Genomic DNA, 14457 nt, shown 5'->3' with positions numbered 1-14457 from the left:
ATCTCTATATTGGGGAGGAAAGAGGCTTGACAAATGAGTTGTTGCTTAATTGGTAGTGGGAAAGTAGGACAGTGAAGTTGGCCAATCATCCTGTGGGGTTTTCCAATCAATTCTTTCGGCTAATCCCTGATACCAGGTGTGGAGACTCCTCAGGGGAGCCAGCTTTCTCACCAGCTCCCTGGGATCTCAGGGCAACTGGCTCAAGTTATTTGTAATGCCGACATCCATGGGGGCAAGCAGAGGCTCTTTCACCTGCACAGGTGGTGGTACCTATACCATCAGGTTCACAGGACTATCAAGGCCAAGGGACAGGGCTAAAGTTCTACCACCACCCAAGATCTCAGCACACTGGCTTTCCCAGTGAAGTAGGATCCCTACTGATGGGACCTGGGATTCTGCATTTCCCCCCAAGTTCCTTCAGATATAATAATAATAATTCTTAATTATATTAATATTATATATTATTAATTATAATTAGTATTATTGAATAATTGCTGGAGATGTCAGTGCATGATTAGTTCTATCCTCACCTGTGGTTGTCCTTCGAGTTGGCACCTTATAACTCCTGAAGTAGTTCATTGCCTCTTGAACTATCTGGAAAGCCAGAAAGTTCTCACCTACATTGAATTGATCTGTCTCTCTCATTGCTGGAATCATTCATTCTAAATCTATGAGGTTTAGCTGCAAAGAGCAGCTTCAATCTTTCTCACAAAGGAGACTTCTTCATGTGTTTAAGATAACTCTGTTAGAAGGTAGGGAATGTGGCTTAGTGGTAGAGTGCCTGCCGAGCAAGCATGAGATTTAATTTGATTCCTTAGTATCACATAAACATAAAATTAATAAAACAAAAAGGAAAATTGTCATTAAACTATTAAAAATATACTTCTATTCTCTTAGCCTCAGTCCTTTCAAAGGGTTCTTGGTTTACACAGTTCCACTCCTGTGTCTCATCTCTTATGTGTGGCGTTTCTCATGAAGTTAAATCAGTACCCCAAAAACAGAACCAACCTCATCATCTTCTGCCTTTCTATGCTGCCTGTACTATTTTTCTTTCAAATTCCATTTCTCCACTTGCTTTTGGCTACTGGAAAGCAAGTATAAGGCTTTGAGTGCATTCATGTTAAACTGCATCTGTTGGGAGATTTAGTTGTGTTCCAGCTTTCTCTAACATTAGAATATCTTATAAGCTTTGCATCATGTGCAAATTTGATAAGCAAATTGTCAGTACTTCCATGTGAGCACTAAGGAAATGCCCAAGTATTGGGTATAGAAGCCACAGGCAAGGCTTATGTTCAATGTGCTCTCAGGACATCTGCTTCCAAATCTCCCTTTTCCTCTTCTTCAGTGGGGTTCTGAGACATCTGAAAGGGGAGAAGATTTGGGCTGCAGACGGGAGGTGTTTGCCCTTTTCTACTCAGATTCTGGGGTCATTGGCTCTTGAGTCCTCAGAAGACAAAGCCTGAAGATCAAGTGCAGGAATGAGCTTCCAGGTCGTTCCTGGGGTGGGCAGGATCTTCCCTGGCATTTTAAGATGTGATTTATTTACCCCAGGGAAGGGAGGATTCAGGATTCAGTGGGTGAGGCACATGAAGAAAACGAAGAATAGGCCTAGTATCCCTGTAAATTGAGAGGCAGAGATCAAGATGATCAAGTTTGAAAGCTATTCCATGCAAATAAAATAAAAAACAACTAGAGAGACCCTCATTAACAAGCTGGGCATGGATCCCATTTACTTAGGAGCCCTAGGTAGGAGGATTATGATCAGAGGCCATGCCTGGGCAAAGCCCCAGAGCCTTACTTGAAATATTTCTAAAAGTAAAAAGGACTAGCATTATGGCCCGAGTGGTAGAGCAACCGTCAAGCAAGAGAAACCAACCAAGTTTAAACTTCATTGCCAGAGGGAGGGAGAGAGGGAGTGAGGGAGGGAGAGAAAGAGAGAGAGAGGGGGGAGAAGAGAGGGAGGGAGGGAGAGAGAGAGACACAGAGAGAGAGAGAGAGAAATATAAGCAATGTAAGAATATAACACTGGACCCTTGAAAGACAGGAATGACTATCAGTTAACCAATAGCCTATCTGTGCTTCCTGGGAAAGCTAGGGATAGGCACAGGTGCCACACTCTCTTGCCTCTGGGGCCTGGGGATTGAGTGTGCCGTTATGTACAGGAGGGAGAAGGCATCACCTATAATTTATAGATGACCAGAATGGAATGACAGAGGTCACGCATCTCCAGCACTGACTTCTACCCCTATTTATCTTCACCAGGCATGGCAGCTATTATTCATCAACTAGAGAGGGGATGTTGTGTTCTTTTTTCTTGACTGGTGCCCACCCTGGTGTTTTGAGGGAAGTTGACTATAAAGGATTGGGAGTCTAGAGCTCACCTGCTCAATCCATGGGCTCGTTCCTCCCAACCTTACCGTGCTCATCAGCAAACTGGTTCATTTTCCTGGAGTAAGGTCCCCAGCAGAAGAACTTCATGCAGTGGTGGCTTCTAGTCCACTGGGACCTTGGAACCTGCTAGGCCACACAATAGCTGGGTCACTAGTGCCAGCCAGCTCTGACTCCTCTGGTCTCATTTGTTAAGGAAGAAATTAAGTCTCTACGTACAGATGAAGATAAGATATTCTTCAAACACTAATAAATAAAAAGAATGAGTATTGTAACTGGATGTGTGACTCCTGAGATTTTTAACAACCAAAGACCCAGTCCAGTATGCATATGTAGATAAGCACTGATAGATGTGATTGTAGATGCTTTTAGACATTTCAAACAACTTCTGGAGGATGAATTTGGAGGCATAAATGGGGGGCTTTTCACCCTGTGAACACATTCTTTAAAACTATGGAATGATTTTGGAGCATTTTTATATTTTCTGCATTTTTTCTAATCAAAATCACAATGAAAATTTCATGACCAAAAAGCAAAGAAGGTATTGAGTGAAGAAGAAGCACTCAGAAAATGCTCCTAGGTTACTGGATAAGCATCCAGAGATCTGTGAGCACCTGGTACATGTTTACTGAGAATATTTATTTATTTATTAGAAAAAAATGCTTTCAGTGGATTGAACTCAGGGTCTCACATTTGATAGACCGGCATTCTATTATCATTCGAGCCACACTTCGAGCCCATTTTTGCATTGGATGTTTAAAAGACAGAGTCTTACTTTATGTCCAGTCTGATTTGGACTTCGATCCCTTGTGTGTCCCTATTTTGCTAGGAATGATAAACCCACAGCACTGTACCCAGCCCTTGTACCCCTGTCCCATAGGTGTGATAACAGGAATGCTACACCACATATAGCCATTGGTAGAGATGCAGTCTTGAGAATTTTATGTCTACCCTGGCATCAAACTACAGTAACCCAATCTCTGCCACACAAGTATTTAGGATTACAGGCTTGAGACATGGTGGCAGCTCAATGTCTTCTTATAAGACATGATTAAAAGCCATCATTCCCTCCAAATTCTTCCAATCTACTCACTTGTTTTTGCTACTGACTTTTTTTTTGCCAGTCCTGAGGCTTGAACTCAGGGTCTGGGCACTGGCATTGGACACTTTTTGCTTAAAGGCTAGCACTCTGCCACTTGATCCACAGCAGCTCTTCCAGATTTTTCTGTGTATGTGGTACTGAGGTTTCAAACCCAGGACTTTGTGCATGCTAGGCAAGCACTCTACCACTAGACCATGCTCCCAGTCCCATGTACTGACTTTTTTTGTGTGTTTTTTATTGTAATTAATAGGAGGGTTACATTATATTCACCAGATAGAAGGTGCATAACTTCACAAACATTGATACCCTTTCTCATGACATGGTCCCCATTTCCCTGCCCCACCCCGCCCCTCATCTTGTTTTCTCCCCTTCCCTATCTGATTTCAAATAACCAAATAAGCATATATACAATATATCAGATAACAAGGTGAAATACTGTAACAATATGAAATAGCCAAGGGACAGCAAAAGAGATGAGAGATAACATAGTATATTAAGGACAATAATCACTCATTATATGGCTTTTGTTTCTGTATCCTGGAGGTCCTTTCATTTAGCCTTATACTATATGGCCTTATGTATCTAGGTTTTGTTCTATTGTAAATCTCTGCTAGGAGATCCCAAGGTTTCTACTGATTATGACAAATGAGGATAACCATTGAGCCTATGTTTATGATTTTTTTCTAAGTCTTTCCATTTCCTTACAAATGAGGCAATGTCATTCTTTCTGACAGCAGCATGGAATTCCATTGTGTATAAATACCACATCTTGTTGATCCACTCATCAACTGAGGCGTATCTGGGTTGGTTTCATATCTTCGCTATGGTAAATAGTGCTGCAATGAACATCATTGTTCTAGTGATTTTAGTATGTCCTTGTTTCTGGGCGATTTGGTAAATGCCAAGTAGTGGAATTGCTGGGTCATAGGGGAGTTCTATGTTTAGTCTTTTGAGGAACTGCCATACTGCTTTCCATAGTGGTTGAACGAGTTTGCACTCCCACTAACAGTGTCCACTACTGACATTTTAAGAATAGAAAAACAAACTCAAAATCACATACAAGAAATTACATAAGGAACTGGGTCTTATGCGCTTTGACTTTACAGTTTATTCATACAATCCATAATGTACATTTGGAGGACATTGCTTTGTGTTGGTATTGGTGCGAGCATCAGGAACCCAGTTATGACCTTATAGATGTGAACCTTGACCTTAGGGAAATCCCCCAACCAGGAAGAGAAGATATATAAAAAGAAATAAAGAGCCAAGTGCTTGTGACTCAAGTCTGTAATCCTTGCTACTGAGGAGACTAAGATCTGAGGATCCTAGTTTGAAGACAGCCAGGCAGGAAATGTCTGAGACTCTTATCTGTGACTATCAGAAAGTCAGAGGTAGTGTGACTTAAGTGGTAGAGTGCCATCAATGAGTGGAAAAATTAAGGGACAGCTCCCAAGCCAATGTTCAAGCCCCAGTATCAAAACAAAAGCAAGTAAGTCAATTAGAGAAGGCACAATGATTTCAAGTGCCCTCACAAATAGGATGAAGCACTGTAAGAGGAAGTGATGAGGCTGGGCTTGAAAATAGACCAGTCCAGGCCTATTGACTGAAGAACTGGAGGAGGCTTCAAGCCCAGGCTGTGAGGTTCTGTTTACCTGTTATCACTCAGTACAGCTGGACAAGCTGCTACACACCCAGTGTTTCATTTTCCTGGCTCTATAGCTCCCGGCAATGATGACAGTAGTCCCTAAGTGTCCCTGCAGAAAGGTGTGTGCCTGCATTCTTAGAGGAGGCTGTGGTGATATGGCAGCCCTGGAAAGCCTGCAGGAACTATAGCCTCTAACCTTGCTGCAGGCTGGTGCAGGAAAACTTGGAACTGCAGAAAATCTGAAGTCTGTGTTGAGATAATGCCTCTCATGGCTAAGGTGACCTGATCAGGCCTCAAGGGGATGGCATGTTTTGTGAAGAAATATTTCTGCTAGAACTATGTTTATTAAACTTGTCTCAGTAACCACTGAGTATGTTGCTCATGAACATTCTTAATTTTTTTTCCCCTCCTTTGCAGGCTGTGGAGACCAACCTGGCATCTAAGGACAGCCACTGGGTCTTTGTGAATGAGGTAAGAATCCCCTTTCCCTGTATGGTAAGGGGCGTGGTGTGCAGCGAGCCCCTGCCCTTTCTTCTTGGGAACACTCAGTAATTCACTCATGTCTCATTCTGACTTAAGTGATGGTTGATTTGTCAGGCTCCACCCTGTTAAAGCAAGAGTTTTGAGAGTAAATGTTGGTTTCATGTGTATGTATGTATGTGCCTGAGAATCTGTATAAGGAGGTGTGTGATTTTGTGTAGGTGGGGTACAATGAGTATGTGTGGGTAAGTATATATGCATGAGAGTATATTAATGCATTTGTGTGTAAATATTTATGTGTGGGGTGAGCATTGTGATAACATGTGTATGTAAATGAAGACAGGCATGTGTGAGGAGGTATATGTGGGTTGTGTGTGCATGTGAGTTTCCTGTGACTGTGCATGGTGTGAGTGTGTGTATGTGTGTTGTATGTACACACAAGTGTATTTGTATGAGCTTACATCTGTGTGACTTGAGTATGTGGGTGTATGAGTTGTGTCAGCCTGTGAGCTATCGGTGCTCATGAGTGTGTATGTGTGAATGTGTATGTGCAAATATATTTGAATGCATGTATCAGAATCACATGCTGGAGTGTGTACAGGGGTGTGTGTGTGTGTGTGTGTGTGTGTGTGTGAGGATACATCTGCGTGAACGTGTTTGTGTATGTAGAGTGGGACACCAATGTCCCCCCTTCCAAGGAGAGGAGTAGAAAATGTCTCCATGGCTGGCCATTCCCCTGGTTTGGCAGAGGGAGAATGGGAGCCTGCCCTGTGTGGCCCTGGCCTCTTAGCTTCTACTTCCACACAAACTCCCTGTGCCCACGTGTCCTTTCAGGATGCCCACAGCAGAGAGGCCCTGCGTGCCCATGTGCTGACACCTGGAAGGGCACAGGGCAGCTGTGATCCTGGTGCCACCACAGCTGTGACCTTCAGCTACAACTAAATTAACAGACCCATTTCCAGCGACTTCATTCTGGGAGTGCGAGGTTTACTACCTCTTTTACGATGGGTATGTCTTCCTTAGCTTCACACTATATGGCTGAAATAGTTTGGAGACATAAATGTTAATAAGATGCAGGCTTGAAAGACCCACTTTTCATCATTTTCTTCCATGAATTCAGCATCTTCGATGCCCCGTGTCTACCCAGACCAGTTGGCACATGCTCAGCAGCCATCCGTTTCCCTGGGCTAGTGGATGATGGGATGGCTGGGCTCATAATTAGGTAAAGGGATGTGACCGCCCCCTCCTTGCTCTTCAGAGCCCGCAGGAAGCTTCCTTGATCCTCAGCAAGGTTTGATTCTCTGAGCTTTGCTGGTTCCTCTATGGGTTCTTCAAAGCCCAGTGTCCTTTGTTCCAGTGGAAAGGAGCGTTCCGTGTGTCTCTGAAGTCAGATGTCTGGTGCAGCCTTTTCTTTCCTGATGACTCTTGCACATTGAATAGCCAGTGCTTCTCTGTGGCCAATCTTCAAAAACACATGCCTCATTGTTTCATTTTTCTAACCAGTTTCTTCTTCCTCTGAATTCCTGCCAATAGCAAGGATGAATTCCTATCAGTCTCCTGACTCCTTTTCCAGGGCTGGTGGCGGAACTTCAGACGCCCAGTGAGTCTGTCCCTGGAAGAATCTCCATTTATGGGCACATTTCGGTCATCGGAGGATAGGTGTGCACCTGTCTCCTCGTGATGTCACAGCTACCCTGGAACGGCCTCACCCAGAACAAGGCTGTGATCTATATGGTCAGCAGCTCTTCCCAGGCTGGCTAGGCAGTGGCCACCACCTAAATTTCTTGGGGAGGTGTGTCCTACTTCAAAGTGAGAGGCCCCTGTGAACCCCTGTGCTCTCCTTTCTCAGCTCCCTTCTCCATCATAAGATTCAGTTCCTTGGATAATGATGAACGACTTCTGACATTTCCTTCATCATCTATTACATGCTAGGTACTTACTTGTATACTTTGCATATATTTTCCATCTTTAGTCCTCATCAACATGCTTTACAACTAGGAAAATTGAGGTTCCAGACATCAAGTCCCCTCTCTCTGTCTCTTTGTCTGACTCTCTCTGTCTCTCTGTCTGACTCTCTCTGTCTCTCTCTGTCTGTCTCTCTGTCTCTGTCTCTGTCTCTGTCTCTGTCTCTCTCTCTCTCTCTCTCTCTCTCTCTCTCTCAGCAACTCTGAGAATTGAACCCAAAGTCTTGTACTTGCTAGGAGCCATGTTCCATGTACTTTTGCTTTGGTTGGTTTTTCAGATAGGATCTCTTGCTTTTGCCTGGGAATTGACTGGGGTTAAAGTCAGCCTCCTGTGAATATGGAAGTGTCCAGTTTGTTCTTTGAGAGATCTTGGTGTCTTCTTTTTTCCCCCTGGGCTGGCCTGGAATGTTGATCTACTGTGACAGCTTCTTAAGTCACTAGAAATTCAGGGTGGATTTCTTCCTGGAAATTGACTGTCTCTCAAGCCCGCCAAATGACACCATTGTGTTCGTGGCTGGGGATACTCATTGAATCTTGTGTGTGTGTGTGTGTGTGTGTGTGTGTGTGTGTGTGTGTGTGTGTGCGCGCGTGTGTGTACTGGGGCTTGAACTCAGGGCCAAGGCACTGTCCCTTAGTTCTTTTTGTTTGTTTTTGCTCAAGACTGATTTTCTACTTCTGGCTTTTGGCTGTTTAATTGGAGATATTGGAGGTAAGAGTCTCACAGACTTTTCTGCCCAGACTGGCTTAGATCCTGATCCTCAGATCTCAGCCTCCTGAGTGGCTAAGTTTGCAGGCGTGAACCACTGGCACCCGGCCATGGTCTGATTCTTTTCCAGCCAGTCACCGAGGTGTGGGTATACAGTGGGGCACCTTGCAGCCAGATTTTAATTCCAGCCAATGGACATTCTTGAAGTCTGTCATCCAAAGGCAAAAACTGTGAAGCTTTGACCCAGGGATCCTTTGACCCAGAGATCTCAGTGCAGCCTCTACCTAATGACCAAGGCGTTCTCTCAATGACACACAAAGCAAAAAAGCAATGCTGTGTCTTTATAGCCTAACTCCATGGAAAACAAAGATTTTCCATTTCAAGTGTCTCATTTCAAGTGCTGTGAAAATGTAAAGCTCTCTAAATATAGAGCCATAGACAAATAGTTGTAGTCACTTTCTCTGAGTGTCACATATAGTGACTAGTGATCAAAGAAGGCAAAAATATTTTTTTGAGAGTAGAGTCAAGAGTAGATATTTGATGGTAGCTCACCTTCCATGGGGTTCACTTACCCCTCACCTCATTTTGGCAGTGTTCCCCAACTCCCTGGAGAAGCTTTGCCGCTAAAACAAGCTTGAATTTTCGTCCCCCTCTTTTTCCGCCATCCTTTCCTTTTTGATTGACAGCTGTGTCTCTGGCTTCTCTCATGCCCGGCAGCTGTGTCCTCCAGTTCTCCCTCTGAATTGACTTGCTTAGTATATGTTTCTAGATGGAAGGTAAACATTCCAGGGCAGATGTTTTGTTTGTGTTGTTTTCTTAACCTTTCCACTGGTGAGAGTTGGTGCTGCATAGTTAGTTCAGTCTTGTTTGATTTGGAGAAGGAATCCTTCTTAACAGTGAGATTTGCTATGCCTGGGCCTTACCAGCAGGTCTGGGACCCCAGTGTCGGGGACACTGATGAGCAGGTCTGTCAAGCTCTAGCCAAGTTGATTGGTTACTTTGAAGGAGAGGGAGGGATTCCAAAGAACTCCTGGGCAAGAAAACAGTCACATACAGATGAGGGGATGCATAGAATGAGTCCTTGGAGGAAATGACACGATCTGGCTCATTCCTCAGTCTTCAGTACCCTTTGTAAGCGGTAGGCTACTCGAAGGGCTTGAGGAGACAAGTCTATGTACATGGCAGAGTGAATTGAATTGAGGAACCCATCACAGCCAGCCCTGGAGAAAAGAAAACAGTCACAATTAAAAGCCAGACTTCAGAGATGCAGGCAATTGCTCCATGAGAAGCTGCCAGTTCACAACCAGTCGACATGGGTGGAGGTGGAGGAGGGTCTCTGGAACCTGTCTATCAGGTGAGGGAAAGTGCTCCATCTCTACAGGTCCTTCAAGAGAGACCAGGTGAGGTGGTTATTGTAGGTTGCCTGGCTGGTCTTGGGCATCCTTAGGGTATGGACACTGGATAATTCCTCCTCTTTAGGGCTTTTTGTGTATACAGAAGATGGGCACCTTATGAACTGTCCTCAGAGGAACTTTTGGCAGGAAATTCTTAATTTTTTTTTAAAAAAGTTATCCTTAGCTGGTTGTACCAAGGACTTTCAATTCCTTATGTCGATTTGCCAGTATAATGCATCTTGAGGAACGTCACCCCTTCCTATCTTTCTTCCCCATCTCTCCCAACCCTGCCCATCCCCTCAAATAGCCCATTTCCATTCTGACATGTGTACATTGAGTATCATGACTATTTGCCCATCTCTTCCTGTCTCCATTTGTCTGCCTCCCTGCTCTTGATCTCCCTCCTCATCCTCACACATCTTGTGCTTCAACTTTCTCATGTGCATTTTGCTAGAAGGTAAATTAGTTGCTCAAAAAAGTTACACCATAGGAATAGTGCCTGGTGTAAAACATATTTTAGTTAGTATGCTTGTGTCTAGGCACATATGATCTCATATATGTTTACATATATCATTATAACTTTGATCTTGCTTCCACATAAGAGAGAAAATATAGGTCCTTTGTCTCTTTGAGTCTGACTTATTTCACTCAACACATTTTTTATTAATTTTTTTTGTCACTCCTGGGCCTTGAACTAAGCACTGTACTTAGGCTTTCTTGAACCTAGAGTTCTACTACTTGAGCCACAGCACCATTTCCAGCTTTTTTCTATATTTGTGGTATCAAGGAGTTGAACCTGGGTCTTCATGCATGCTGACAAGCACTCTACCACTAGGCCAAACTCCCGGCCCAGTCTTTAAAAAAATTTTTAAGGTATAGAAATTTATTTTCTTTTTAGTTGATCTATAATAGAGGGGTTACACTTACATGAATCAGGTACTATCAGTAGACTTCTTTTTGAACCATGTCTCCTCTTCCATCACTCTCTCCTAATCTTTCCCTCCCATTCCCAACCATAATACCCAGTTCATTTTCTACCTAGTGTCTGGTGAGTATCACTGTTGAAATTTGTTCCACATTTTATGTGCTCCTTTTTACCCTCCCAAACATAAACAAAGTAACAAATAATACAAAGGGAGAAGAGAATGAAAACAGCAACAATGACAACTAAAGAATGTCTCCTTTTTTTTGGAGTTCATTTCAGAGCACATTATTTTTGAGGATCATCTGCCCATAGCTATTGAGCCATTGCCCACTACTCTTCTACTTAGTTCCTTTGGCCTCTCTATAATAATGACTAGGATCCTATATAATTTATCATGTCCACATTTATTTATTTGCTTTGATCATTGAGTGTGTTTATTTGTAGATTTATAGACACATTCTAGTTACGACAAATGAGGGAAATCATGCAGCCCATGTTTCTTTGTTTGAAAAAGTACTCAACATCTCTGGCCACAAAAGAAATGCAAATCAAAGCAACATTGAGATTTCACCTCACTCCGGTTAGAATGGTCATTATAAGGAAAACTACTAATAATAAATACTTGTGGGAATGTGGCCAAAAGCAAACCCCATTACACTGTTGGTGGGAATGTTAACTTGTTCAACCAAAGGCAGTGTGGAAAGCTCTAACCACAGCTTCCCTGTGACCCAGCGATTCCGTTCCTCGACATTTATCCAATGGACCACAAACCAGGCTAAACTAAAGCCACCGGAACAACCGTGTTCTTTTTAAAAATTGCTTTATTGTTTTAGAGGTGATAAACAGCAGTATTACCTTTATATACATTAGGTAACAAATTCATTTCCTTCCTTTTTCAGAGTATCATCTGTTCCCTCATTCTCTCCCACTTCCCCCCTCCCATCTTCACCCTCGAGTTGCATGGCTCACGTTCATCAATATCCAGTGCAAGCCGTGGGCTCCTGTGCTGCACTTTTCATCCTTTTCCTACTGTGCTCTCTCCCATCTTCCCTCAAATGTGCATGCGTATGCACCAAACTTAAGATAAATCATACAGAGTCATCAGAAAACAAACAACAGCAACAAAAAAACAAATTAAGAAAAAGGTCCTTTGTTTCCATATCTTTGGAGTTTGTTTCAGTGTGTATATTATTTTATATACATATAAAGAGCCATTTGGGTATTACATCTTGGTGATTTTCTCCTAAGACTATCCTCTTCTGGTCTCACTGCTTATGGTTATCTAAAGTAATTTGCATGTTCCATTGCATTATAAGTCTAACTTTCTAAAAATAATTTTATTTCAAAATATGGAGGGGTTACAGTTATATTCGTCAGATAGAAGGTGTATTACTTCTCACACATTGATAGCCCTTCTTATGTTTTTATCCCCATGTAAATATAATTTCTGTATATAAGAAATAACATGTGATATTTGTCTCTCTGAACTTGGTGTACCTCACTTATCATGGTTTGTTCTTGTTCTATCTATTTCCCTGAGAATGATACTATTATATCCTTGCTAATGGCTTCCATTGCATATAGGTACCATGCGTTTTCGATCCACTTGTCTATTGTGGGGCATCTGTGTTGTTTCCATATCTTGGCTATTGTGAATGGCATGGCAATGAACGTGGATGTGCAGGTATCCTTGTCATATCCTGGTCCATGATGCTCAGGGTAGATGCCTAGGAGTGGTATGGTTGAGCCATAGGAAAGGTTTATACATTTATTTAGTTAGTTGGTTAGTTTTTGAGGAGCCTCCATCCTGCTTTTCAGTGTGGTTGTACTAGTTTACATTCCCACCAGCTGCACAGTTGGGTTCATTTTCCCCCATATCCCTGTCAGCATTTTTTCAAAATAGTGGCCAATCTAACTGGGGTAGGATGATATCTCAAGGTTGTTCTTCTTTGCATTATGACCAGAGATGATGAATATTTCCTCATATGCTGAACATTTCCTCTTTGTCATTCTTACCTCTTTTTCTCAGAAGACTCTCCTTTGCTTCCTTGCCCATTTAGTGATTGGTTTATTAGGCATAGAGGGTTTTTTGTGTGTTTGTTTGTTTGTTGAGCTCCTTGTATATATTGGGCATTAGGCCTTTATGTTGATATATTGCTAGTAAAGATTTTTTTCACAATTAGTTGGCTGTCGTTCTGGTTTAGTAGGTATGTCAGTCGTGCAGAAACTTTTTGGTTTAATGTAGTCTCATTTGGTAAGTCTCTCTCCTATCTGTTGTATCCCTGGGACTCTATTCAAGAAGTTCTTGTGTGTACCAATACGTCCTAATGTCTCTCTTTTGAGGTAGCTTCAGTGTTTTGGGTCTGATGTTGAAGTCTTTGATCCACTTTGTGTTGATGTTAGTGCATGGTGTCAAAGAGGGATCCATTCTTAGTTTTCTACATATGGCTGCCCAGTTTTCCCACCACCAATAGTTAAAGAGGCTATGTCTATTCCACTGTATGTCTTTGCCTCTTTTGTCAAACAAAAGATAACTATAAATGTGTGCTTTTATTTCTGAGTCATCTGTTCCATTGATCTTTGCATTTATTTTTGTGCCAATACCAAGCTGTTTTTATTATAATGGCTCTGTAGTATGATATCTGGTATTGTGATACACCTACATTGCTTTCTTTTTTTTGGCTAAAGTTGCTTTGTCTATCCTAGGTCTTTTGTTGTTGCATGATTTTTTTGGATAGCAAAAATATGTTTATTGCAGCATTGTCTACCATAGCCCAGATATGGAATCAATACATTTTTTCTAGGTCCATCCATGTCTCTGCAAATGGATGAGTAAAATTCCATTGTATGTATACATTTTCTTGATCCATTCACCCATTGCAGGGTTTTGGGGCTGCTTCCATAATGTGACGATGGTAACTTGTGCAGCAGTGAAAATAGGTGTGCAAATGTCGTTCCCAGGGAAATTCCTTTGTGACCCATGCCTCCCAAAGAATTCACTGTGGTGAGAAATTGAAGTGCTGCATTTTGATTAGACAGCAAATGATGCTGGATGGATTGCTTCAGACATATGCAACTACCACAGGCTTTGATACAAATTGTTTAAGATGCTTATCAAGTAACACAGAAGGATAGCTTAAGCATTGAGCTCACTGAGTGAAGCACTAAGAGGCTAGCACGTCACCAAAAGCTCAGGGGAGGTGGGTTCTCAGGAAAGAGGAGGCATTGACAGTGGGCTCTCAATCCATCTCAATACCCAACAAATGCCAATGACTGCCATGTACGTTGTCCATTGTAAAATTTCCTTTGAGCTGCCGTCTTCACTTATCTGCATGGAAGCCATGTTCAATCTCGTATGCCCCTTCCAGAATACATTGTCCTTTCCAAACCCAGGGCTTGTGCAGTGATCCTTGACCTCAAGGATCTCTATCCACAGCACCATGGTAGCTCTCACCTCTTCAAGCCACTCCAGGAGGACACAGACTTATTTTTATCCCTTAGCTATTCTTCCTCCCTTCCTCCTCTTCCCCCTGCCCCCCTCTTTTTCCTTCCCTATCTCCATCCCTCCTTCTCTCCCTTCCTCCCTCCCTCTTTCCCTCCCTTCCTTCCTTCATTCCCCTCTCTCTCCCCCACCCCACTCTCTCTTCCTCCCTCCCATTCCTTCTCCTCCTTTTCTCTCTTCTGGTCCTGGGCTCCTTCTCCTCCTTTTCTCTCTTCTGGTCCTGGGCTCTGTTCCTTAGCTGCTGCTGCTGCTGCTTCCTCCTCCTCCTCCTCCTCCTCCTCCTCCTCCTCCTCCTCCTCCTCCTCCTCCTCCTCCTCTTCCTCTTCTCCTTCTCCTTCTCCCTCTCCCTCT

General features: G+C 42.9%; 1 protein-coding gene across 1 annotated transcript in view; it reads left to right on the top strand.

Annotated features, from left to right (window-relative positions):
- Positions 1-14457, top strand: part of LOC150039673 (glutamate receptor ionotropic, delta-1-like) — a 71492-nt gene that overhangs the window by 4964 nt on the left and 52071 nt on the right. The window contains exon 2 of the mRNA XM_090327658.1: positions 5553-5606. Coding sequence (XP_090183784.1) covers positions 5553-5606 — 54 coding nt within the window. The remainder of the gene's footprint in view (positions 1-5552; positions 5607-14457) is intronic.

This window comes from Megascapheus bottae, unplaced genomic scaffold (genome assembly GCF_031878675.1).
Source record: "Megascapheus bottae isolate mThoBot1 unplaced genomic scaffold, mThoBot2.hap1 HAP1_SCAFFOLD_53, whole genome shotgun sequence".
NCBI classification, from domain to species: Eukaryota; Metazoa; Chordata; class Mammalia; order Rodentia; family Geomyidae; genus Megascapheus; species Megascapheus bottae.
Note: the sequence above shows the minus strand (reverse complement) of the source record. Positions and strands in the feature narration are given on the sequence as shown.